The sequence below is a fragment of the Lutra lutra genome, chromosome 6 (genome assembly GCF_902655055.1).
Source record: "Lutra lutra chromosome 6, mLutLut1.2, whole genome shotgun sequence".
NCBI lineage: Eukaryota > Metazoa > Chordata > Mammalia > Carnivora > Mustelidae > Lutra > Lutra lutra.
The window spans coordinates 83,473,268-83,500,461 of NC_062283.1; the positions used below are offsets into that span (position 1 = coordinate 83,473,268).

At 38.6% G+C, this 27,194-nt stretch overlaps 1 protein-coding gene across 1 annotated transcript in view; it reads left to right on the forward strand.

Annotated features, from left to right (window-relative positions):
* The window catches only part of ENPP3 (ectonucleotide pyrophosphatase/phosphodiesterase 3), a 76,327-nt gene that overhangs the window by 21,596 nt on the left and 27,537 nt on the right, over nt 1–27,194 (forward strand). Inside the window, exons 7-15 of the mRNA XM_047734475.1 lie at nt 6,213–6,292; nt 9,528–9,647; nt 10,197–10,306; nt 11,552–11,617; nt 12,335–12,407; nt 18,681–18,789; nt 19,774–19,902; nt 20,559–20,590; nt 24,253–24,380. Coding sequence (XP_047590431.1) covers nt 6,213–6,292; nt 9,528–9,647; nt 10,197–10,306; nt 11,552–11,617; nt 12,335–12,407; nt 18,681–18,789; nt 19,774–19,902; nt 20,559–20,590; nt 24,253–24,380 — 847 coding nt within the window. The remainder of the gene's footprint in view (nt 1–6,212; nt 6,293–9,527; nt 9,648–10,196; nt 10,307–11,551; nt 11,618–12,334; nt 12,408–18,680; nt 18,790–19,773; nt 19,903–20,558; nt 20,591–24,252; nt 24,381–27,194) is intronic.

Genomic DNA, 27,194 nt, shown 5'->3' on the forward strand with positions numbered 1-27,194 from the left:
TGAGAAACTGGGGATAGACTAAGACTAGTAGAACAGGTGTATTTAGCAGGCAACATTTGCTGAGTTTTGAAGATTAGAGTTACCAAGTTTAAAATTCATGAACAACAGAACAAATTCTCCAGATGCCATTATCTGTCTGACTCCTCCTCCTCTTCCTTTTTAAATTTATTTTGGTAAAAACACTTAACATGAGACCTAGCCACTTAATAGATTTTTAAATATAGAATGCAATATTGTTATCTATAGGCCCAATGTTTTATAGCAGATCTCTAGAGTTTATTCACCTCATGTAAATGAAATTTTATACCCATTGATTAGCAACTCTCCACTTTCTCCTCCCCACAGACCCTAGCACCACCCTTCTATTCTTTGCTTCTATGAGTTTGGATCTTTTAGATGTCTCATGTAAGTGGAATCATGTATATTTATCTTTTTTTAATATCCCCAAGGTTCATCTATATGGTTGTACGTGGTAGAATTTCCTTCTCTTTTTTAAGGCTGAAATACATTATTATATATTACACTTAAAATGCATTTATCGGCGCTCCTGGGTGGCTCAGTGGGTTGAGCCTCTGCCTTCGGCTCAGGTCATGATCTCAGGGTTCTGGGATCGAGTCCCACATCGGGCTCTCTGCTCCGCGGGGACCCTGCTTCCTCCTCTCTCTCTGCCTGCCTCTCTGCCTACTTGTGATCTCTTCTGTCAAATAAATAAATAAAATCTTTTAAAAATGCATTTATCAGTTGATGGATATTTGGATTGTTTCTACATCTTGGCTATTGTGAATGCTGTTATGTTGAACATGAGAGTATTAATAGCTCTTCAAGATCTTGATCTCAATTCTTTTGGATAAACATCTGGAAGTAGGATTGCTGGATCATAGTGTAGTTGTATTTTTAATGATTTGAGAAACCTTCATACTGTTTTCTACAGTGGCTATATTATTTTGTAGTCTCAAATGGTTGAACTTAACCATTTGCTTACATCATACACAAAGATAAACTCTAAATGGATGAAAGACCTCAATGTGAGACAGAAATCCATCAAAATCCTAGAGAACATAGGCAGTAGCCTCTTTGACATTGGCCACAGCAACTTCTTTCAAAACACATCTCCAAAGGCAAAGGAAACAAAAGCAAAAGTGAACTTTTGGGACTTCATCAAAATAAAAAAAACTTCTGCACAGCAAAGGAAACAGTCAACAAAACAAACAGGCAACCCACAGAATGGGTGAAGATATTTGCAAATGGCACTACAGACAAGGGGCTGATAACCAAGTTCTATAAAGAACTTCTAGAACTTAACACCCAGAAAACAAATAACAAGTCAAAAAATGGGCAGAAGATATGAACAGACACTTCTCCAAAGAAGACATACAAATGTCTAACAGACACATGAAAAAATGTTCATCATCTCTAGCCACCAGGGAATTTCAAATCAAAACTACATTGAGATACCAGCTTACACCAGTTAGAAAGGCAAAAATTGACAAGGCAAGAAACAGCAAATGTTGGAGAGGATGTGGAGAAAGGGGAACCTTCCTACGCTGTTGGTGGGAATGCAAGTTGGTGCAGCTACTTCGGAAAACAGTGTGGAGATTCCTCAAAAAATTAAAAATAGAGCTACCCTATGACCCAGCAATTGCATTTTTGGGGTATTTACCCCAAAGATACAGATGTAGTGAAAAGAAGGACCATATGCACCCCACTGTTCATAGCAGCAATGCCCACAATAGCCAAAGTGTGGAAAGATCAGAGATGCCCTTCAACAAAGGAATGGATAAAGAAGATGTGGTCCATATATTACTCAGCCATCAGAAAGGATGAATACCCAGCTTTTGCATCAGCATGCATGGGACTGGAGGAGATTATGCTAAGTGAAATAAGTTAAGCAGAGAAAGTCAATTATTACATGGTTTCACCTATTTGTGGAACATGAGAAATAGCATGAAGACATTAGGAGAAGGAAGGGAAAAATGAAGGGGACAAATCAGAGGGGGACATGAACCATGATAGACCATGAACGCTGGGAAAGGGACTGAGGGTTTTAGAGGGGAGGGGGTTGGAGGATGGGTTAGCGCAGTGATAGGTATTAAGGAGGGCATGTTTGCATGGAGCACTGGGTATTATACACAAACAATGAATAATGGAGCACTACATCAAAAACTAATGATGTACTCTATGGTGACATAACGTAAATAAAAGTTAAAAAGGTTGCAACTTCTCCATTCCCTTACCAACACTCATCTTTTGTGTTTCTGATAATAGCCATCCTAACAGGTGTGCAGTGATAACTCATTGTGGTTTTGATTTGCATTTTCATGATGTTCAGTTACATTGTACTTCTTTTTTAAAAAAGATTTTATTTATTTATTTGTCAAAGAAAGAAAAGAGAGAGTGCGCATAAGCAAGGCGAGCGAGCGGCAGGCAGAGGGAGAAGCAAGCTCCCTGCTGAGCAAGGAGCCTAATGCAGGACTCGATCCAGGACCCTAGGATCATGGCCTGAGCTGAAGGCAGATGCTTAATCAACTGAGCCACCCAGGCATCCCTGATCATCTTTTCCTTATGTATTGGTCATTTATAGGTCTTCTTCAGAGAAATGGTTATTCAAATCCTTAGTGCATTTTTAAGTGGGGTTTTTTTTTTTCTAGAGTTGTAAGAATTCATTATATATTTTAGGAATCAATTCCTTATCAGATACACAATTTGTAAATATTTTCTTCCATTCCATATGTTGTTTCCGTTGATGGTTTCCTCTGTTGCACAAAAGCTTTTTAGTTTGATATAGTCCTGCTAGTCTATTTTTGCTTTTGTTGTTTGTGCTCTTGGTATCATATTCATGAAATCATTACTAAAACAATGTCATGAATCTTTCCTCCTCTTTTGTTCTAAGACTTTAACAGTTTCAGGCCTTATATTTTGAGTCTTTAGCTCATTTTGAGTTAGTTATTATTTGTGGTGTATGAAAGGCTCCAGTATCTTACTGGAAAAGCTTGGTTTTTCATTGTGGAGTATGATGTTAGCTGTGGGCTTTCCAGAGATGGCCTTTATTATCCCTCTATTTCCAGTTTGTTGAGAGTTTTTATCATGAAAGGGTATTGAATTTTATCAAATGCCTTTTCTGCATCTGTTGAGATATGATCATGTGATTTTTATGCTGTATTATATTAATGTGGTATATCACATTAAGATTTTTGCATCTATGTTCCTCAAGCGTATTTTCCTGTAGTTTCCTTTCCTTGTGGTGTCTTTGTCTGGCTTAACACCGTCCTCATAAAATGAGTTTGGGTGGTTTTTTTTTAATGTTTTGGAAGAGTTTAAGAATGATTGAAATTAATTCTTTTTAAATGTTTGATGGAATTCAGCAGCGAAGTCTTCTAATCTTAGGCTTTTCTCTTTTGAAAGGTATAGTCTAGCTAAAGGTTTATTAATTTTATCTTTTCAAAAAACCAAGTTTAGTTTTTGTAATTTTTAAAATTATTTTTCTATTTTTTATTTTATTTATGTCTGCTGTAATCTTTATTGTCTCCTTCCTTCTGCTTGGGTTCCTTTTGTTCTTTTCCTAGTCCCTTGGGGTAGAAAGTAAGGTTGTTTATTTAAAAGTTCTTTTTTAATGTAGGTGTTTGTTGCTATACACTTCCATCCTAGTACTGCTTTTGCTACATCTGTCAGCTGTTCCCCTACTCATCCATTTAGTTTTCTGCTCCTTACAGTTTATAGTTACTGGGGGTATGTGTTTATTCCATTTATATTTTCAGATTTTTTTGGTTGGTACATCCCTTTTAAAAAGTTTTTTTAAGGAACAAATTGTACAAATGATAAACTTTTAAAAACATATTAAAATGTATATAGTAGGGAAAAATATGTGTATAATAGAAAAACAACAACCAGCCAACAAACAATAAAACTCTTTCCTGATTTCTAGCTTATCTCTAAAGAAGTGACTATTATTGGTTTATTGTGTGCCCTTCCAGAATTATTCTTTTAGCTTTAATTTAGATTGTTAAGTTCTAGAAGAAACAGTTGAAGATTTTGCTTTCTGTGAGCTGTTCTACAATAGCTCTGGTTCAAAGTCCAGTGATCCAAATGGTAGTCTGAGTCATGGATAGTCAGCAGGTGTGGCCTATTTGGGACATTCTCAAGAGGGAGGTGTCATGTCCTTCCATTACCAGTAGCTTAGTTTATATTTTATTTTATACTCCGTGCCTTTAGGCATGTAAGGGTTTAATTACGTTACCCATGTTTGAAGGAAATAAAAACAGAAACTGACTTTGTATTTCTGTTTATTCTTTATGTTTTTTCCCCTACTTAAATTCTTTTCATTGTATAATCAATTGGGTCTCATTTTATTTTCTTATCATATGACTTCCTAACAATAATACATGTACCTTTCTCTGAGGTCGAGATTTATTTGTTGGTAGTATTGACTAAAAAAAGAAGAAAAAGATTATTTTAATCTTTAATTAAACTTAAGAATCAAATTGCAAGGCATACCTCAAACTTAGGTACATCAGAACCACTTGGGATGCTAACCACAAATGTAGATTGATTGATTGATTGGTTGATTGAGCTCCCTTTTCTTCACCTTCCACTTACTCTTCCATTCCTACCAGAGTCCTATTTAGTAAACTTGATATGTAGCCCAAGGAGGTTCTGAAGGAGGTCATCCCAATATGAAATTTCCATATTGGGAACACTGCATATTGGACCAACTCCAAGGCTATTTGAGCAAACATTCATTATTTCCAGCTGCTAAATTTGTTACTTGCTTTACAGTAATCATTTTTGCTTTATTTTTTCACCTATATAGAATCAATAATGGTGAAGTTTTCTTGTAGAATTTGAGCTGACAGGATTTGGGTATGGGAAATTTCTCACAAGTCACTGTTGCAGAGGGAACAGCAATGTTGTAATGGTTCTGACCTCCTTCAGCAGGGTCATTGCACAGACCAAAAACAACAGAACATTTGAAAGCAAAATTGACGCCATGCTTCGTGGAAAACAGAGCAGGAAACTGTAGTGATCCGATGGAAACTGTGGTAAAAATAATGAGTAGTGAAGTTAGCTCATTTGGTAAATGTTACTACATGACATGGGCTTATGCTCTTGATACAAGTCAAATCCTTCTCAGTTGCCTGGATAGTTGTGTTGACTTTTGTCATATGGGATATTGTCATTTAAGAACCATTAGCTGAGATGCAAATGTGATCTAGAAATTCTCATCCTAATGATCTGGTTCAGAAGGAGGGGAGCAGTAAAAACAAAGCTGGTGGTAGTATATAATTACCTGTGGTCAAAATGTGGCCCACTCTGTTTTTGTGTGGTCTGTTAAATGGTAAGAATTGTTTTACATTCTTAAATGGTTGGGGGGAAAAAGAAGAGAATACTTTGTGATAGGTACAAATTATGTGAAATTCAAATTTCAACATCCATTAATTTTTATTGGAGGACAGCCATTCTTATTTGTTCACGTAGTGCCTGTGGATGCTTTTGGGCCTCAACAGACCATATGGAGTTGCAATGCCCAACATATTTATTATCAGGTCTTTACAGAAAAATGTAGACCCTTGATTTGACTCACTTCTCTACTAAAAACTGACACTCCTTGGGATGGAGGAATTGTAGACGTCAGAATTTGACCTCTTTCCATCTTTAATCCACTCTTAGTTTTTTATTTCTCTGGAAAATTTTATGTTTAAGTTTTTATTTATAAAAATAACCTTCTGAGGAAAAAAATAATTCTATCCCCCACCCCATGGGAAAAGCCTGTTTTTGTTTTTACTGTAGGCTCGGGTGGCGCATGATAGTTTATAAAATGGCTTCAGAGGTAGGGGCTAGAGGGTAGGCAAAAAATAACCTGGGGTGGGAAAGAAAAACAATCAGGCAGAAGTAAGAGCTGGGTGGTTCCTTCTCAGCCTGATTTAGGGGAGGGAGGTGGTGCTTCGGTGCTTCTGAACAATAGGATGGATCCCTTCCCTCAACCCAGCTGGTAGCTCTGGGGGTTCTTTGAGTTAGAGTCAGTCCAATATGGTGGTGGTGGGGTACCCATTGTTGATGAGGGCCAAGGTACCCTCTGCCTCCCACCAAGCAGCCCAGGTCCTCACCTTTGGGGCTGTGGGCTTCCTGGGTCCAGAGAGCTGCTGCCACCACAGCTACTACAAGTAGGGTTTTGTGAGCACTGCAGCTTCTTAATTTCTTGTTGTGCTTTGTTGCAGAAACATGTGGAATTCATTCAAAATACATGAGAGCTGTCTATCCAACCAAAACCTTCCCAAATCATTACACGATTGTCACGGTAAGTGCTTGGCCCAGTGGCAAGTCAGACAGCCCATAGACAGGCAACTGGTCACCACAGACCCACTGAGGTAGGAAGTGGCTGATCCCCATGCTACATGTTTCATAAGTTCATGGCTTCATTCAGGCTAGGAGGTAGCATCTCATTTGCAAGGCCAGTCCAGTGCTCTGAGGTGTGAAGTATGACTGAATGTCCCAGCAATAGGCTAATTCACCTGTGTGACAGACTAGGATAGCTTCTCAGAGGTGAGAAATACCATTCTCCTTTTGATCTTTGGATTTGCCTCCATTTATCTGAAGGTCTTCTGGGAAATGTAGGTATGTGTGGGGACAGCCACTTTGATGTAGGAAATTTCTTTTTTTCCTAATCTTTTCATTATATTTAACTGGACAAAGCCTTCTGTTTCAAATAAATTCATGCTGGTTAGATCTCTTTAGATAAAGCAGGTGAAGCAAGTGAGTTCTCAGGTATGATAAGAAATAAGTGAAATGATCAAAATGAACTCAAAAGAAAAGAAAATTATATAACTTTTATAGATCTAGAACACATCTTAAGGAGTCCTTCACCTCAACCTTTATTACCAAAGGCCAAAGGATATTGTGTTTGTATTACTTTCCAGACACAAAGATATTTATGTCTTTATTACTTTATTACTTTTATTTTTTGCTTTGCATTTATACTTTTATTGCTATGGAACAGTAACTATAATATTTAAATTTTAACTCTTAAGTAATAATATGTAATTTATGAATGTATGCTTGTTTGTGTATGTATATACATGTATATACACAAACATTTATACACATGAGTGCATATATACATACATATACTTGCAGATTTTCCTAAATACTCAAATTTCATAGCTCACATACTCCCCCCTGAGGTCTACCAAGGCGACACTCTGTCTTTCATATGGTAACTCTCATACAGTAAACTAGTGTTGTTTCCACAGTCTACTGCCTGTTTAGTGTCAGAGTTTTTACATGTTTGTGCTTTTTGTTGATTTTTAAATTGCTGCTTAAAATAGCCCTCCAGCGTAGTGCTGAAGCACTAAAGCAAAATGGCTGTGATGTGCCTCATAGAGAAGATACATGTGTGTTAGATAAGTTACATTCAGGCCTCTGAGTTATAGTGAACCAATAACCTAGGGTACATAAGGTATCTTTAAACAAAAACAGACAAAAACAAGATTATGTATTGATCAGCGGACAAAAGTCTTATGACTAGAAGCTTGCAGGAACCTATCCCTATATTTTCTCTAAGTGTAGTGGTTCAGTATGCACTAATTCAGTGTTTGCAGCAACTTTATAGAACGTAATTACTAGAGACAACAAGGAAATGCAGTAAAAACCACAATGAGATACCACCTTATGCCTGCCAGGATGGCTAGTATCAAAAAGACAAGAAATAACAAATATCAGCGAGGGTGTGGAGGACAAGGAAACTTCATTCACTGTTGGTAGGAATGTAAATAGGTGCAGTCACTGTGGAAAACGATATGGAGTTTCTGCAAACAATTAAAAATAGAAATAGCATATGATCTGGAAAGAAAATGAAAGCACTAAAGTGAAAAGACATACACTCCTATGTTTGTTGCAGTATTATTTACAACAATAGCCAAGTTACAGAAGTATGTAAGTGTCTGTTGCAAATGGCAAGGTTTCTTTTTTTGATGGGTGAGTAATATTGCACTGTGTATGGTATATAGGGACTATTACTCATCTATAAAAAAGAACAATATTTTGCCATTTGTGACAACGTGGTTAAACCTAGAGGGTATTATGCCAAGTGAAACAGGTCAGACAGAGAAAGACAAATACCCTACGAGGAGTCTAAAAACCAAAACAAATGAACAACTAACAAGCAAAAACCAAAATAACAGAAACAAGATCAGAAATACAGAGTACAAAGTGGTGGTTGCCAGAGGGGAGGGAGTTGGGGGGATTAATAAAATAAGTGAGGGGGATTTAGAGATACAAACTTCCAGTTATAAGTCACAGGGATGAAGAGTACAGCATGAGGGGGCACCTGGGTGGCTCAGTGGGTTAAGCTGCTGCCTTCGGCTCGGGTCATGATCTCGGGGTCCTGGGATTGAGTCCCACATCGGGCTCTCTGCTCAGCAGGGAGCCTGCTTCCCTCTCTCTCTCTCTCATTCTCTGCCTGCCTCTCTGTCTACTTGTGATCTCTCTCTGTCAAATAAACAAATCTTAAAAAAAAAAAAAGACTACAGCATGAGGAGTATAGCGAACAATAAGATCATAATGTATGGTGACAGATGGCGACTACAGTTACCATGGTAGACATAGTGTAATGTATAGAATTGTCAGATCACTATGTTGTACACCTGAATAGAATTGTCAAGTCACTATGTTCTATACCTGAAACTGCTATAACATAGTATGTCAGCCATGCTTCAATAAAAAAAGGATTGAATGTACCTATGGACACATACATAAATATACATACATTATATATAAACACACATATAACATGTATATATAAATAAGGGGTTATACATAAGTGCTAATAACTTACTGTATGTATGTATTCTATGTTCTGAAGGAATATCTCTAAATTAATCTACCTAAAAGTGGTTATAAATGCATGAGCTATCATAGGCATTCAGTGAAATGTATAGAAAAAAGAAATATGTGTGATCGTATTGTAAGAATTATTGGATTGATTGATGGGTGGAAAGGAAGATGGTTAGAGACTAGGCAGGGTCCATTCTAAAGTGCTAGTAACACATTTAACTCCTTTATCCAAGATATTTGATACTTAAAAGCTTCCAAGTAGTACATTTCTTGCTATTTTTGCCAATATAACCAGTGGCTGATCATTATTATAATGCAGGAAACTTTAATATACAGTAATTAATCACATAAGAGTTGTATTAACATCATCAGCACAAGCCATCTGCCTAATGTCATTCATTTTCTGCTCTAGACTATGGTAGAGCCAGAATAGCTACACATGTGTATAAATACCTATACTTATACCTACACCTATACCTACCCTAACACCAATACCTATGTATGTACACACACACACACACACACACACACATGCACATATATATATATTTGGTATTTGGGTTCAGACTCAGAGGTTTTATTTTGAAAGGTATATGACATCTTTCCAAGACCTGAGTTATAGATCTTATGCTATTTCAATTTAACTGTGTTTTATTGATACATCATTTTATTCTAAATTGTTTTTGAAATGATCATTTTAGGGATTATATCCAGAATCCCATGGCATCATCGACAATAACATGTACGATGTAAACCTCAACTTGAATTTTTCACTTTCATCAAAGGAGAAAAATAATCCCGCTTGGTGGCAAGGACAACCAGTATGTAGCATTCTACATGTGACTCCAAAATAATCTCCATTCTTCAGTGTGACAGTGGATCACACTTCCCCTCTCCACTTTTGCATTATCATTCTAATTTCTAAGGGTGGAGGGTGGTGGGAAGGTGTTTCACCACTTATAATTGAAATCTTCTAAATATGTATGATTGCTCACCTAACTTGCCTTCTTTTGAAACTTGGATTCATATCAATGAATCCACATTGATTCACAATGAATCCACAATGAATCTACAAAGAAGATTCTACATATCAATATAGAAACTTCTCAAAGGATTTTCTGTTAATGCCCCCCGCTACAATTTTGTTTTATGATCCTTTAAAAGGGAAGGAGGAACTGTACAATTTCACCAATTTGGGAAAAAAAAGATCTTTCTTACTGCCTTAATATGTTTTTGATTTTTGAGGTAGATCGCTGGGTAATTAAATTTTGCAACTGTCAATACTGTTTAATTTCAAAAAAATGGCACCATTCCTACCAGTTCTACACTAATTATTCTCTTCACTTATCTTAAATTTTTTCTTCTTACAGATCTGGCTGACAGCAATGTATCAAGGTTTAAAAGCTGGTAGCTTCTTTTGGCCTGGATCAGACGTGGCTGTCAATGGGTCCTTTCCTTCCATATATAAGATATACAACAGGTAGTGAAGTGTTTGCAGAGATGATCCCACCTACGCAGCCATGATTAGGACATTTTTGGTCTTAAGCTTGATAGTAATTCTGTTTTTCCAGTTGTTTGGGTCAAAAATCTTGAAGTCATCATTGATTCCTCTCTCTTACAACCCTCATCTGGTCTGTCAGTAAATGCTTGTGGCTATAATTCAAAATACATGCAGTCTGAGAACTTTCTATTATTTTCAGCATTACTGCTGTGGTTGGAGCTACCATTGTCTTTTTGCCTATATTACTGCACTTGCCTCTTTGCACATTTCCCTGCTTCTATTTTTGTCTCCTATCATCTACTCTTAATCCACCCAACCAGCATGGTAACTTAAAAAAAACATGTCCACTTAGGACACTTCTTTGCACCAAAAACTTCCATGGCCCCCTGTCCCATTCACAGTAGAAACCTGCAGGGCCCTATTGGTATGACCCTAACCAACCCCCTGTGTCTCAGACTTCCTCTCCCACTACCAGGTTCTGACCTCCTGGGTGGGCTTTGACACACCTGGCTTGCTCTACTTAGGGCCTTTGTGCTGATTGTTCCCTCTGCCTGAGATAACTCACTCCATGTATCTGTACAGCCTGTTCCCTCACCACTTTCAGGCTGTTGCACAAAAATTACTTTCCCAGTATTGTCTTGGTCTGATCAAAGATTTCAAACTCCAAACCATCCCCACCCTGGTTTTGTAGTGCCCTTACTGTGCTATAGTCTTGTCTTTTCTACATAACACTTGTCACCTTGTGATACACTATATAATTTATTTGTGTATCAGATCTATTGTTTATTGTTTGTCTTCACTAGAATGTCATCTCTAGAAAGGAAAGCATCTTTGGTTTACCCACTAATAAATTTTGTATAAATTGAACTAATAGTGTGTGACACTAGATGCTCAATATAACATAAATGTATAAATGAATGAAGTAAATAAAAATAGATGAATGGATAATAATTAATAGTCTTTTATTTCAGTTGGAAAACTGCAGGAGGGAAGGATAAGAAGGAAAGAGAACAATATACATTAATTTATATTGAGACAAATATATCTCTATATAATTATTGAAAACAGGCATCCCTTTGAGTAATACTGAGTCCCCTTCAGTATTCTGATCACATATGAACACAAAATGGATATCTAAAAATATCAACCTGCCTTCCTGAGTAGGAATATAATGGAATTATTTCTAACTTGATTAATTTTTGAAAATTATTTTTCCCTCTTCAGAAGTATCCCATATGAAGAAAGGATCTTTACCTTGTTAAAATGGCTGGACCTGCCCAAAGCTGAAAGGTATTATCTAGTATCAGAGAAGTAGTATCCTATTGGGATATTCGTGGGTATAATATAAAATTATTTCTTTACTGCAAATGACCATTTCTGAAAGAAACTTGGATGTCTTTTTTTTTTTTTTAAGAAATTTTCAAGAATTATTTGCTCTTGAGAATGTGATGGGCATTATGGGGCAATAGAGATAGAGCCAGTAACAGAGAGTAGAGGCAAGTATCACAGAACCAGATACAGCCTGGAGGCAGAATGGAGAGCAGATCGGAACCTTTGTTATGAGGACAGACTCAGGGAGCCCGAGGTGCCAGAGCAGGGCCCCAGCAAAGGCTTGGAGTCAGAGCATCATGCAAGAAGCAAAAGGTCAGCAGAAACCAGACATTTAAAGAAAGAAGGAGAATGGCAGAACAAAGAGTGGGCTGAAAGTCAAGAGGGTGGCAAACATAAAGGCCTGGGCACAGCGGGAGAGGACTCAGCAGCAAGAGCAAGACAGATTTTCCTAAACCAGTCAGAGCCCCACTCACACCCAAGAAGGTCTCACTGACTTCCTGTTAGAAGAACTTTGTGCTGGGGCCAAGCTGGACCACTGGGCTTGGACCAAGAGAAAGAGGCCAGAGGAAGAGAAGGAAACTGCCGCCAAGTTCTAAACGTATACACTTCCCAGATCCCACCTGCAAGTTTATTCCCAGCTGATAATGGCTTTCTCCGTTTCCCTTTCACCCCTAGGCCTGCTTTTTATACCATCTATGTGGAAGAGCCTGATTCTGCAGGACATAACAGTGGGCCGGTCAGTGGCAAGGTAAGTGTGTTTGACGGAACAACATGTAAAATGATCTAGCCCTAACCCACAATGTAAAATATTCTTGAATTCCCACTAAATAAAATGTATTTGATACAAACATTAAGACATTAAAATAGTGGGGCGCCTGGATGGCTCAGTGGGTTAAGCCGCTGCCTTCGGCTCAAGTCATGATCTCAGAGTCCTGGGATCGAGCCCCGCATCGGGCTCTCTGCTCAGCAGGGAGCCTGCTTCCTCCTCTCTCTCTGCCTGCCTCTCTGCCTGCTTGTGCTCTCTCTCTGTCAAATAAATAAATAAATAAATCTTTAAAAAAAAAAGACATTAAAATAGTGAGCAGCCTAAAAGAATGTCTACCTTATTAAACCATAAAAAAATTAAAAGTCTAGGAAAAAAGATACCTGCTTTACTTGCTACATCGTGATTCATTCAATAGACATTTGCTGGGGACTTAGATGCTGCACTGTTATTTCATACAGTGGAAGCAGCAAGGCTAGATACGGCCTGCCAGTTCCACATGGAAATACCACTCATTCCAAGCTAAGTCACCTACAAGTCCGTGGTGGACTACCCAGCTGTCTATTCATGCCCTTTTTTCCATTCATAAGGTCCTTATAATCGGACTTAATATGCTAGTGCCTCAGGCAGAGTTCTTCCTCTCCTCCTGGGCCTGTATTATTGAAGTTGACTTTTTTTTTTAAAGGTTTTTACTTATTTATTTGAGAGAGAGTGAGAGAGAGAAAGAGAGCATGAGAGTGAGGAGGGTCAGAGGGAGAAGCAGACTCCCTGCAGGGAGTTTGATGTGGGACTCAATGCAGGACTCAATCCTGGGACTCCAGGGTCATGACCTTAGCTGAAGGCAGTTGCTTAACCAACTGAGCCACCCAGGAGCCCTGAAGTCGATGTTTAAATACTAGTTTTGCCATTATCTAAACCATTATGCTACATTTTTACTATAGGAATGTAAGCCTTAAATATTACTTAAAAAAAAATAGAGTCATCTGTCCTCCAAAGTCCACTGAAGACCCTGTTGTCCTGGACATAATGTAAAGCTGTGGAGGCCTCCATGAGTATGGCATTTTCCTGCTTCATAGAAGCTTAATGTAACAATTGTCCTCCTTTGGAATACAAGCATGTTTATTCTGGCACCCTGACTTTGTGGTTCATCAGAAGTGTCCTTCTTAGTTTTTCCCATTAAACCAAAATGATTCCTTATACAAGGTTCTGCTCAAGTCCTACCACTTTAAACCTTTTCATCCTTTGCATTCCAACACTGCTTTTGACTATATCTCAGAAATTTTTTAAGATTTTTATTTATTTATTTGAGAGAGAGAGATATCACAAGTAGGCAGAGAGGCAGGCAGAGAGAGAGGGGGAAGCAGGCTCTCCTCCCCACTGAGCAGAGAGCCTGATGTGGGGCTCTATCTCAGGACCCTGGGATCATGACCTGAGCCAAAGGCAGAGGCTTAACCCACTGAGCCACCCTGGCGCCCCTATATCCCAGAATTTAACATATAATCATGCTATTTTAAGGGTGAGTGGCATAGTACCTATCTGAAGTATATTCAGCACTTCTTTTCTATTTTAATTCTTTTTTCTTTTTTTGAGAGACTAAGAAAGCAAGGAAGTGCATGTGAGCTGGGGAAGGGAGGGGGAGAGTAAGAGGGACAGAGAGAATCTCAAGCAGATCCCCCAATGAGCTTGGAACCTGACACAGGGCTTGATCTCACGACCCTGAGATCATGAGCAGAGCCAAACTCAATACTTAAACTCTCAACCACCCAGGTGCCCCTCTATTTTAATTCTTAACCATATTTTTTTTTTTAAGATTTTATTTATTTATTTGACAGAGAGAGATTACAAGTAGACGGAGAGGAAGGCAGAGAGAGAGAGAGAGAGGGAAGCAGGCTTCTTGCTGAGCAGAGAGCCTGATGTGGGACTCGATCCCAGGACCCTGAGATCATGACCTGAGCCGAAGGCAGCAGCTTAACCCACTGAGCCACCTAGGCGCCCCAATTCTTAACCATATTTGATATAATTATTTGAGAGGGGACACTATAATCTGCATTTGCCTGACCACTGCTCCTGACTTAATATTAAGTACCATATCTTTTTCTTCTAGTCAATGCTCTAGTTTGGTCCCCAAATAAATTTTAAGTATAATTTTGAAAGGTACTGCAAAGGAAAAGATCAGGGTACCCTGACAGATTGTTGAGGAGGTCCTAACCTAGTCTATGGTGTAGTGGGGACTGGGGCTGCTTAGAAAGTTCTCTGAATAATAAAAAAAAAGAGAAAAGTTCACAAATGACTTGGTTGAGGGAGTCGCTGATTACAGTCGAGGAATGCACAGAATGAACAAATGAACAGACAGGCAAATTGACCAATGGTTAGATGAATGGACTACATGATATAATAGTTAATAATCATAGCAGTTAACTCTTCCTGTGTGCGCCTCTGTGCCAGGCACTGTTGGAATCCCTGTGTGGGGATTATCTCTCACCAATGTCTAGAGTGCAGTAGCCCAGAGGCAAGGGCTAAGGGGAAATCTAGAGAAGGAGGCAGGGCACCAAATCATGCACATCCCTGTTGGCCATGGAATGTGCAATGGAAACACCGAGGCAAGTGACATAATCAGACGTGTGTGTATTTAAAGATCAGTTTTACTGTATGAGAGGAATGGGTTAGAGGGAACGGGGAAGGTGAGGGGAGACAAGTTAGCTTTTACAACTTTCCTGGAAAGAGATCATTGTGTCTAGGATTAGGGTAGAGGCAACCATCACGGAAGGTAGGAGATCATTTGAGGTGGATTTGGGAATAGATTTGGCATGGCTTTCTAGGAGTTGGGTGTTGGGGTGGTGGATCAAGGACAATTGTCAGATTTCTATCATGAGCTGCTATAGGTGTTTCCATTTACACCAGTGAGGTGACTGAAGGGGGTTAATTCTGGAGGAGAAGATCATGGTGTGCTTAAGCTGCTTGTGATGTCCAAAGGAAGATGCCCAGAAGGCAACTGAACATGGATTAAAGCTCAGAGGAGATGAAGATTGAGCAGCTTGTCAGCATGTAGATGGTGCATAGAAGTAAAGAGCTCCTAGGGAGAAAGTGAAGAGTGAAAACAAAAGAATGATGAAGACCACACCTCATTTAAAAGTTAGAAGAAGAGGCAAAGTGGATGGAGAAACTGGATGCCTTCATGGCTTTATTATTGTTACTGGTATTTTTAATCACATACTTTAATTCAGAGTTATGACATAACTTGAAATCAAAAAGTCTGTTTTAGTTTGCTCACTCACGTTGTTGAAAGCTTAGTAAGTTCTAGATGTTTCGCTCATCAAAACCGTCTTGCTCTTGCTCCTCTATCCCTTTAAAGTCTACTTTGAACTGTTTCTGGTGGACCTAATGTTGTGCAAGACATTCTTAGGGGTGAAGAAAATGAGGCCATTACCCAGAAACCATGTGGAAGGGGCAAATAAAAGAAATAATGAGTTAATGTATAAGGAGTTTTTATTTTAAGAAACCTTAAAAATGTGATAGCTTAAACAGTGTTTAAATGGGAAGCTGATGGTGGCCTGGTATAAGTGAAGAGGGCTTTATGAAATGAGGTTGTAGAAGATGGTAAGAGAAACATTTAAAGTCTGGTGAGACCAGCAACTTCTTGATACCAAATTTGTTCCAAGGATTCTCTAGTACGGAAGTTGAATTAGGTGCAGAATGTCCTGACTGGTCGTGGGTAGCTTTAAATAATGGTCTAATACTTGAACAAGTTTCAGCTGTTAATTCATTATTGAAAAACAAAGTATTACATCTTAGACGGAATGAAAAGTTGAAAAGAAAAATTCAATTTGGAAAAGAAACCTAGAATTAAGTACAAATCAACTTAAATTGTTGATAATGCTCATGAACAGGACAGAATGATTCTAGAGTGCTAAGGGCCTCCACTTTTGGGGGAAGCACATGGAGGTAGAATACACAGGAAGGATGTTTTACCTATTGAAAAGCCAGTGGTGTTAAGGCTGCATAGAGCTTCCTACTAGCATTCTCCTCTGCAACCTTGAATTTCATTTTATAATAAGGAACTTGTAGATCCAGAAAACAGTTGTTTATTCAGAGTCTAATCATTTAGCTCATTGTGTCGGAACTGATTCTGCTGTTTCCACAGTACCCACTCCGAAAGTGAATGATCACGATTCTGTGGGGAAGAAGCAAGGTTTTCTAATCTGAACTTGGTTTTCCCAAAGCTTCAAACATTTCTGTTCCTATTTATTACCTTACCATCCAAAAAACTGTTCACTTACTGCCTGTCACAGAGATTTCTTGTTTCTCTCCTTTGTCTGGGCTAGAGTAGGGGACTAGCATCTAGACACTAAACATTTAGTAAAATGTGCCATCTGTTGAGTGGATACTTTATGAAAGACTCTGTGCTTGGGAAACATGTGATGAGTTAGGTCTCAGAGTCTCTTCCCTGCGGGAGCTCATACTTTCCTGGGGAGGCAGACACATGCACAGATGATTTCAATCTGTGGAAAGTCCAATGGCAGCAGATGCCAGGAGGCTGGGAGAGGACAGAGGACAGGGGCTGTTAGTACAGTTGGGAAGAGTGAGTAGAATGACCACAAAAGGGGGCATAATTATGCCATAACAGGTGGGAATTGTGACTCATGATCACAAACCAGAGTGCATGGTCACCTTAAGAATGGGAATCAGGATGGGCATCTGGATGGCTCAGTGGGTTAGGCATTTGCCTTTGGCTCTGGTCATGATCCTGGGGTCCTGGGATCCAGCCTCCTAGCTAGCTCCCAGCTCAGCAGGTAGTCTACTTGTCCCTCCTCTCCCACTGCCTCTCTACCCACCAAGTAAATAAATAAAATCTTAAAGAAAAGAAGAGAAAAGAAAAGAACGGGAGTCAGGAAAGCAACTCAAGAGTTGATGCATTTAGTGGTAGATTGAACCGGTTTGAATTCAAGTCCCGTATTAACTGTGGGACCGTGAACATGTTACTTAACTTCTTTAAACCTCAAGTTTCCTGGTCTTTCCTCCTGGAAATTCCAGATGGTGGAAATAACACCATCCATGCATATTACCATATTACCATACCATATTACCGTATTACCGTATTACCATGACAATTTCATGAGGTAATATACTAAAGCTCTTGACAAAAGTGTAAAAGTAAAAGCTTGTAAAAGTCTTTCTCAAAAAAGAAAAAAAAAAGCTATCATTTTATAATAGTACTATAAGAGATTACACATTTTTTCCCAATCCCTTGCTATTACATTTTCCTAGTCACTGAAAAAATAATTATGTCAGTTAAAATGTATTCATTTAAACCTTGTCAGTCCAATGCACTAAGGTGATGAAGTGGAGAAAAATTTTAAAAACACAAAAGAACGTAACCAATAAAATAGACATGAACTCCAGTTCACTGTTCAGAGATAACCACTATTAATACTATCTTGATATATTTCCTTTTCGTTTTCTGTGCAAAGATGTTACTGAGAAATGTTAAATATATTTAAAAATGAGGGGCGTTTGAATGGCTCAGTCAGGTAAGTATCTGCCTTAGGCTCAGGTCATGATCTCAGGGTTCTAGGATGAAGCTCCACAAAGGGCTCCCTGCTTAGGTATAAATCTCCATTTGTACTCTCAGTGTTTATGAGGACAAATGCCCAGAAGTTAGCTGTTAGGTTATAGGGTATGCGTCTTTTTAACTCTCTGGTTAGGCATTGTCACGTGATTCCCCCAGCACCCATGACAACCCCTCCCCAACACTGGGCATGATCATGAAAGCCTTTGCAGCTGAGTAATGTTGTGGAGGTTGAATGTTTCTCTTAGATATTTATTGGCCAATAGTCTATTTTCCTTTGTTGAAACATGGTTTAATTTTTTTTTAATTTGCTTATAGAAATTTAGGGAATCCTTGTAGTAGCATGGATGCTAGACTCTGATGTCCTACTTCAAAATCCAGAAATTTCAGAGGACATTTATTCAATTTTTATTCCCTTAGATAGTGATTCATTAATTAATGTTTAATTCATGAAGAAAATCTTTTTTTTTAAAGATTTTATTTATTTATTTGACAGAGAGAGATCACAAGTAGACAGAGAGGCAGGTAGAGAGAGGGAGGGAAGCAAGCTCCCTTCTGAGCAGAGAGCCCGATGTGGGACTCGATCCCAGGACCCTGAGATCACGACCTGAGCTGAAGGCAGCAGCTTAACCCACTGAGCCACCCAGGCGCCCACATGAAGAAAATCTTAACTCTAATTTTTCCCCCCTCAGGTAATTCAAGCCTTACAGTTGGTAGATAAAGCTTTTGGTATGTTGATGGAAGGCTTAAAACAGCGGAACTTACACAACTGTGTCAATATAATCCTTTTGGCCGACCATGGTACACTTTCTTTTCTTTTTTTTTATACTTTTCTTTTTAAATCATATTTTACCATTGATTATGTCTTATCATTTCAAGGAACATGCGAAAAGGATAGTGATGTTTTAGAGTTTACTTCCAGTCTTAAAACGTCTTGAATGAGCGAGGAACAAGTTTTGTGGTAGGCTGTGAGGAATAGAGGACTAAAACTAAAATTTATAGTTTATTCTAACATTCATTCTGAAAATCCATCCATATGCTTACTTTTCTGTAAAAAGTAAGGGATATGGCTGGGTTATTGTTCAATCAAATATTTTTTGAGTGCCTATTCAATGTCAAGTACTTTACTAGATAAGGTGTATTTGGAGGTACATAAAGCAGAAATGGGGTGATTTTCCTTAGGTTAGTCAAGCTTAGCTCCAAAGACTCTGAAGAAATGAGGCATGGAGGAGAGGAGGAAAAGGATTTTATGTGTACAGAAATTTTGTTCATATTTTATGACATCAAGGTAACAAGAAACAGAGTAATTTATTTTAAAAATTTCTAAAATGTTTTCTTAACACATTGTCCTACTGTTTTTAAAATGAAAGTGAACCATTTTAATGTCCATTTTGTTAAAAGAAATTTAAAAAACAAAATAAATTTAAAGTGCATGATGCTTATATAAATTTAAATAATGTACTTAAAATATAACTAAATTTCTCCAGAGGATTTTCTTCTTTGAAGTTAGTTGATTTATGTTGAACAAATGATCTGTTCATAATTCTTGTTTATTCTTCTCTTATAAATGTGACCCTTCTCCTCCACTGCCAGGGTTTTCAAGGTCTGCCATTTAGAGTGAAATCATAGGGTCAGTTGTATAGGTGCTCAGTGAAACTTGGTTTGAGATCTGTAACATAGAATATCTCTGATTTGAAATGGTCAAAGACAACAGATTGTTACCATCTGTTACTATCTATCTATCTATCTATACTCAGTGGTATACATACTTTTTTTAAAATTCAGGAATGGATCAGACTTACTGTGACAAAATGGAATATATGACTAATTATTTTCCTCAAATAAACTTCTACATGTACCAAGGGCCTGCCCCTCGTATCAGAGCTCGTAATATACCTCATGACTTTTACAGTTGTAAGTATGAAGATGCTGATGCCATGTGAAAAAAAAGGTAAAATCGAAAGTGAATAACCACACCTTATGGTTCTGAGGATGTAGAGATTGCCAGGCCCCTCTTCTGACTTCTTGGGAAGACCATACAGAAGCAAAGGAGAAATCCCCTTCCTTGTTTAAATATAGTCAGCCTGTAAAGTCTATGGTAATATTTAATATTCTCAAATTAAAACATATTCTACTTAATTGTGTTAATATTGATAAAGTATTAATGAAAACAAAATGTTAATAATAATAAAAATATTAATATATTCTACTTAATTGTTAGGTTAAAATATGTTCTACTTATAGCCATATAAGTAGATATTTATAATAAATAATATATAATGAAATACAGTCTACTTACATTAATGATCCTAGTTATATTAATTAAAACATCAATTAATTAAATTAAAATAGTAATATTAATAAAATTTAATATATTTTACTTAATTGTTAGTTTAAAATGTATACTATTTGTAGGTTAAAATATATTCTTAAATTCTAGAATAATTCTTTGCTTAAAATAGTTTTTTACTCAATTTTACCAGCTCATAGTCATTAATAAATGTATATGTCAAATTCATCTGAGTTGTTCACATTTGTTATGTGGTTCTTTTTTTTTTCTTTTGAAACAGTTAATTCTGAAGAAATTGTTAGGAACCTCAGTGTAAGTATACAGTGTCCTAATACATATATGTAAGGTAATAGAATGTCCTTAAAATCTGAGTTGAAAGAAATCTATTCTATATTTCTGAGCCCAAGCCACTTGTCATTTATTTATGAAACCCTCCGTTGACATTATTTTACATGCATATCAGTTGCTTTTATCTTAGGTGTTTCCATTTGCAGTTGTCACCCCTCCAGGAGATCAGTCTGGGCTCCTGGTTTTCACTGAGCAGGCTGATGTCCCCTGCAAAAGAGCCATGCCAGGGAGCCTCAGGCTGCACTGCCTGTCACATGTTTTAATTGACTTAATATTGGAAAATAGTGAATCATGAACTCTTACCGTTCTTTTCATATGAGTCAGAAAAATCATCCCTTCACCCTCTAAGTATAATTGCAACTGCTTTTGATTGGTTCCCACATTCTGGGTTGTGAGTAAAGGAGCAGGGCAAATTCCAGATACCTAGCTTAAAGCCATCTGGGCTTTTCAAAGTGATGTTCGCTGCTCCTGGAGAAGCCTGATGAATTCTTTTTTTTTTTTTTTAAAGATTTTATTTATTTGTCAGAGAGAGAGGAGAGCGAGCGAGCACAGGCAGACAGAATGGCAGGCAGAGGCAGAGGGAGAAGCAGGCTCCCCGCCAAGCAAGGAGCCCGATGTGGGACTCGATCCCAGGACGCTGGGATCATGACCTGAGCCGAAGGCAGCTGCTTAACCAACTGAGCCACCCAGGCGTCCCAGCCTGACGAATTCTTAAGTATAGTTTTAATAATTCTGTATTTAAGGCATATTCCCAAGTATATTATCTATTACCTGAGATTCATGACCCTATCATTGCTTGGGATGGGGCTAGGTTTATTTAAGTATAGGCGGCATGCAATTATAGTAAAAAAATGTTAAGATGAAATGTGAATGATTGAAAGTGAGGAAAACCCAGAGGGAGCAATGTTACTGTCTCCTGGGACCCACGGCACGTCTGATGTAGAAAAGACCATTAGCGAGGCCCCTGGGTGGCTCAGTTGGTTAAGCGTCTGCCTTCCGCTCAGGTCAGGTCAGGGTCCCAGGGTCCCGGGATAGAGCCGTGCTGGGCTCCCTGCTCAGCGGAGAGCCTCCTTCTCCTTCTCCCTCTGTCTGCCACTCCCCAGGCTTGTGCTCTCTCTCTCTATCTCTCTCTCTCTGTCCAATAAATGAACAAAATCTAAAAAAAAATTTTTGAAATGACTACTAGAGCAGCAATTCTTTAGTCTTAATCGCTCATTTTTCTCTTACACCTTCTGATACGCTGATCTTGAGTACGCAGGGTAGGCAATCTCACCCCGTGCTGGTGAAAGGCAGAGAGGCTGTGTGTCCACGCTGATTGGGAGGGCACTTGGGAATTTTCAGTGTGTGGACTCTCTAAAACTACATATTGTTGCTCTTTCCTCATCACCTCACGAGCCCTATAGCTGAAGCTGTGTTGGTGAGGAGGGGCAAATCTCTAACAATTCTGATGGTGCAGGGAATTTACCACAGTCTTTGGAAATCCATTACCTGGCACTGTAAGAATAGGCGGGGCCTGGAGCCACAGAACCCTGAAGGAACGGACCACCATTTCATGAAGTCGTCTGTTATTCCCAGGAAATACTGCATTGGCAGTGCAATATATATTCCTGGTAATGCTGGTCCCAGGTCCCGTATTGAGCTTTTATTGGACAAACATAACCAAACATGAACGGGTGGCTCTTTAGCTCAACAGTGTTGTGGCTGCATGACAGAAAGCAACATCAACTTTGTTCTTAGATAAAATGACCTAAGCTTTCCCAACTTTAGGGTCTTCAGCCTAAATTCTCAAATGCAAAGTATAACCCCATTCTTCCTTCAGAAGTTGGCAACATGCCTCCCATTTCCTTGGGATTTACTCTGGCTACACACCAGCTAGGAGAGTGTGACTGCCACGTGACCTGTGGTCCTCGAGGGTACAGTCTAGTCCTGTGTTATCTTTGAGGAAGCTGCGTACCCAGGAGCTGCCATCAAGTACTTGCCTGAATGTTACAAAAATATTGGCTTCTGAAGGAAGTAACAATGGGGCTGCCTGGGTGGCTCAGTCAGTTAAGCTTCTGCCTTCAGCTCAGATCTTGTTCTTCGGGTCCTGGGATCGAGCCTTGCATTAGGCTCCCTGCTCAGCGGGGATCCTGCTTTTCCTCTCCCGACCCCTGCTCATGCTCTCTTTCTCTCTCTCAAATAAATAAATAAAATCTTAAAAAAAAAAAAAAAAAAAGAAGAAGAAGAGGCCTGGTAAAGAAACTAAAATAGGCAAGAAAAAAAATGGCCAAAATATGTGTGCAATAAATAATTTCTCTTCCCCTTTTCATCCTATAACTCTCTTGCTCTATTGTCCATTTTCCTTTTTAATTTTTTTTTTGTTCAATTTCATGGTGTCTTTTTTTCTTCTATAAATTGAGCACAAAATAGTAATGAGTACAAACTTAAAGTATTTGTGAGATGATTGAGGCTTAAATAAAAATGAGGAAGTAGAAAAAATTTAATTTCCCCATATTCTTTCCTGTATTTTTTTCTCTTGTTTCTCAAAAAGGTCATGAGGGAGAAAAAGTTCATTTTTAGTTCTAGTTCTCGTCTCCTCACCTTTTTTTTTAGATGTCTATGAGTTGCATTTTTATACAGTTTTTTTTAAGATTTTATTTATTTATTTGACAGAATCGTAAGTAGGCAGAGAGGCAGACAGAGAAAGGAGGAAGCAGGCTCCCTGCTGAGCAGAGAGCCCCACATGGGGCTCAATCCCAGGACTCTGGGATCATGACCCAAGCCAAACGCAGAGACTTTAACCCACTGAGCCACCCAGGTGCCCCGAGTGGCATTTTTACACAGTTTTAAAATATGCCACCAAGTTACTGCAGTAATTATTACTTATTAATTATTTAATTATTAAGGAAACATTTCCCTCTAGTTTGTAAGAGATCCATGAGTTTTAAAGATAAAGAACCTGTGCCAGGTATCAGAAACTTTTGATTTGATTTGAGAAGTAAGCAAATGTAGGTTATTTCAAGGGTAAATTGAATCCATTGTAAAAGGATTTTGGTGCAATTAAACTGAGTCTTAAAATTTTTAGTGATATTTACTGTGTTATATAGTCTTCATATGTAATTTAAATCCAAAAGTTGTAATTGCCACTCGAAATCTCGACATAGCTAGTGTCTGTCAAAAAAGGAGGGGAAGTTTATGGTGAAAAACTTAGAACATCAAACACCAACTCATAATTTAAATCAACAACTTGCAACAATAAAAACAACATAATTGGGGAATGTGACCACAATGATACCAGGTTTCATATCCTTATTTTATCATATTTTAAAGATTTTATTTATTTATTTGACAGACAGAGATCACAAGTAGGCAGAGAGGCAGGCAGGGAGAGAGAGGGAAGCAGGCTCCCTGCTGAGCAGATAGCCCGATGCGGGGCTCGATCCCAGGACTCTGAGATCATGACCTGAGCCGAAGGCAGAGGCTCTAACCCACTGAGCCACCCAGGTGCCCCTCATATCCTTATTTTATAAGCCAAATTTAAATCCTCTTAATTTTAAAAAGTGCTTAATTGTCTTAGAAGATGTTATTGTTGAATTAGCTTGCATATTTTATAACTTACATGAAGAAAGAATTTACCTATTTTTTAGTGCCGGAAACCTGATCAGCATTTCAAACCCTATTTGACTCCTGATTTGCCAAAACGACTCCACTTTGCCAAAAATATTAGAATTGACAAGGTTCATCTTTTGGTGGATCGGCAGTGGCTGGCTGTGAGGTTTGTGCATCTATTCACTTGTCTTGTAATGCTTTTAACAACCCTCTTTCAGTATAGATTACCTTAATTTTTTTTATTATTTATATTAATATATGATGTATTTTTTGAGCAGGGGTACCGGTCTGTGAATCGTCAGGCTTACAAAATTCACAGCACTCACCATAGCACATACCCTCCCCAGGGTCCATAATCCAGTGTCCTCTCCCTACCCCTCCAACCCCCCCCCCCAACAACCCTGTTTGTTTCCTGAGATTAAGAGTCTCTTATGGTTTGTCTCCCTCCGATCCCACCTTGCTTCATTTTCCCCTCACAACCCCCCACCCTGCCTCTCAAGTTCTTCATATCAGAGAGATCATAGGATAATTGTCTTTCTCTGGTTGACTTACTTCGCTCAGCATGATACCTTCTAGTTCCATCCACGTTGTTGCAAATGGCAGGATTTCATTTCTTTACTTAATTTTACCCTGCTATTATGATCCTGTGATTTTTTTCCCTGAGGACTGATATTTCCTTGACTTTTTATATGCCACCTAGAACTTCTGCATTTGAAACGCCTGTTCTTAGGGGGCCAGTCTTAGCATCCTAATCCTCACAAGACAGACGAGCAAGAGGAAGAAGACTGACACTGTAGACCGTTCCAGAAACTGTCAGTACCAGCACACCCCCACTCAGGTCATTTTAAGGTGGTAGATGGGATGTAAAGATGATATCAGTTGTCCTGAAGGTTGGTAGTAAGTTACTGATTGGGTGGCTCCTCGAGATCGCTGTCTGTCATCTTTGTCGTTTTTATGAAGGAGCACCTTTATGGCTCTGAGGCCAAGCTAACCTATTGGTTAGCTTGGTCTTTTTTTCTAGTTACCATGCATGTTGATTGTTGAGCATTTGTAAATTATAATTGTGTTTAGTGAAAATAAAAACCATTCTGAATCCCCTCATCCCAAGATAACCAATTCATTCATTGGTTTCACAAAATCACTGGTGTTTGTTGTGTGTGCTGGGCCTTGTTTTAGGCATTTGAAGGATAACAGACAGGATTCTTGTCCAATGATGAAGACTGATAATAAGCCAGCAAACAAATACATACACACTTTCTGGTAGTGCAACTAATGTTTCCTATTTCTTTATTTCATTCCAGTGTTGTGGTGGTGGTGGTGGTGGTTTTTCCATGTGCATACGTGGGTTTAAATGGAATCAGGATCATATTGTTTTCTGGCCTTATTTGTGTGCAGTCTAATGCCAGAGGATACAGAAGACAGTGGGTATACAGACGCTGAAAGACATGTTTAACAAAGGGGAAACAAGAGAAAGATAAGGCAGTTGGGCTCTAATATGAGTGGGTACAGGATGAGGAACTGGGGTTTTGGCAAAACCTGTTCTATGAGATAACAGGAAACCTAAGCAGTACACGGTTAGGCCAGAGAGTGTGCGTGCTTGCATCTGACCACTAGATGGCGTTGGCCTCTCTCCTTGGGATTGGGGTTTTACAATCCTTTGCGAGGATGAGTGGCTTTATTGCATGGCTCACCGTAGCATTCTCCAGAAGAACTAAAAAGACTAAGCTTTACTAATATTAAGTATATAAAGCTTTTAGTAATGTAGGCATGTATCATGTGAGCAAATATATGTCCAAATGTGGGTAAATGGCTCCAAATATTTACTGTTGAGAGTATGAGATGGAAGAAATAAAGAGGTCACTGGTAACAAATGCAGAAGTGCCCATGCATCCTATAACATGACCGATGGGTTATAGAAGGAGAGTCCAGCCACCAGAATACCTCTGGGTATTACACATTAATATCTAGTCTCAAAGTATGAGCTTTTTAAATGTAACCGCTAGCAGCAAGATGTTCAAGACTGAGGGTTCAAGACCCGCCTCCACACATAGACTGTGAGAACATAAACAAATTAATGTCTCAGGACTTCATCTTCATCGTCTGTAACACCAAATTAGTGTGGTTTTATTAGTCTCTTGATATTAAAGTAAACTCATTTATATCAAAGGGAAATGTTGACGACAGCCCAAACCCGAGCCACCAGGGAGTCTCATCTGATCAAGCCCTGGGTTTGCTCTACCTCCAACCCTTAACACATGAGTGTCAGGCTGCCTGGTCTCTACATTACAGTATGCTGTTTTTAGTTATAATGTCCGATATTTGATAACTAGATTAGATCTCCTTTCCAGAATTATAGCAAATATCATCGTTTAGTGTAATCTTTCACCATCATCATCCTTATTTTGCCTAAAATGTGTTGGATTTTATTAATTTGAGGAAACCCAATTATTTGAAACTACAACTGAAGTATTGTTAAAGTGCTCCCTAAACGAACTTGAATAATAGCTTTTCATTTTATGATTGAAAAGTGACAAATAACTCCCAGGCACCTTTCTTTTTCTTCTTCTTCTTTTTTTTTAAAAAATCATTTTATTTTATTTTATTTTTTAAAAGATTTTACTTATTTGTCAGAGAGAGAGAGACAGCACCAGCAGGGGGAGCAGCAGATGTAGAGGGAGAAACAGGTTCTCTGCTGAGTGGGGAGCCCAATGCAGGATTCTATTGAAGGACTCTGGGATTGTGACGAGCCGAAGGCAGACGCTTGACTGACTGAGCCATCCAGGTGTCCCTCCCAGGTACCTTTCTAAGAAATGGGGGTAGACACAGTCCCCACCCTAAGGATCTTTGTGCAGGCAAGGAGAAAGACAAGAATTGTAATCAATTGTTATAAATGCTGCGTGAGGATTGCTGCGTGAGGATCAAGTACAATGTGCAAGGAAACAAAAAGAGTGATTACACAGCCCAGGTGTAGATGTCAGAG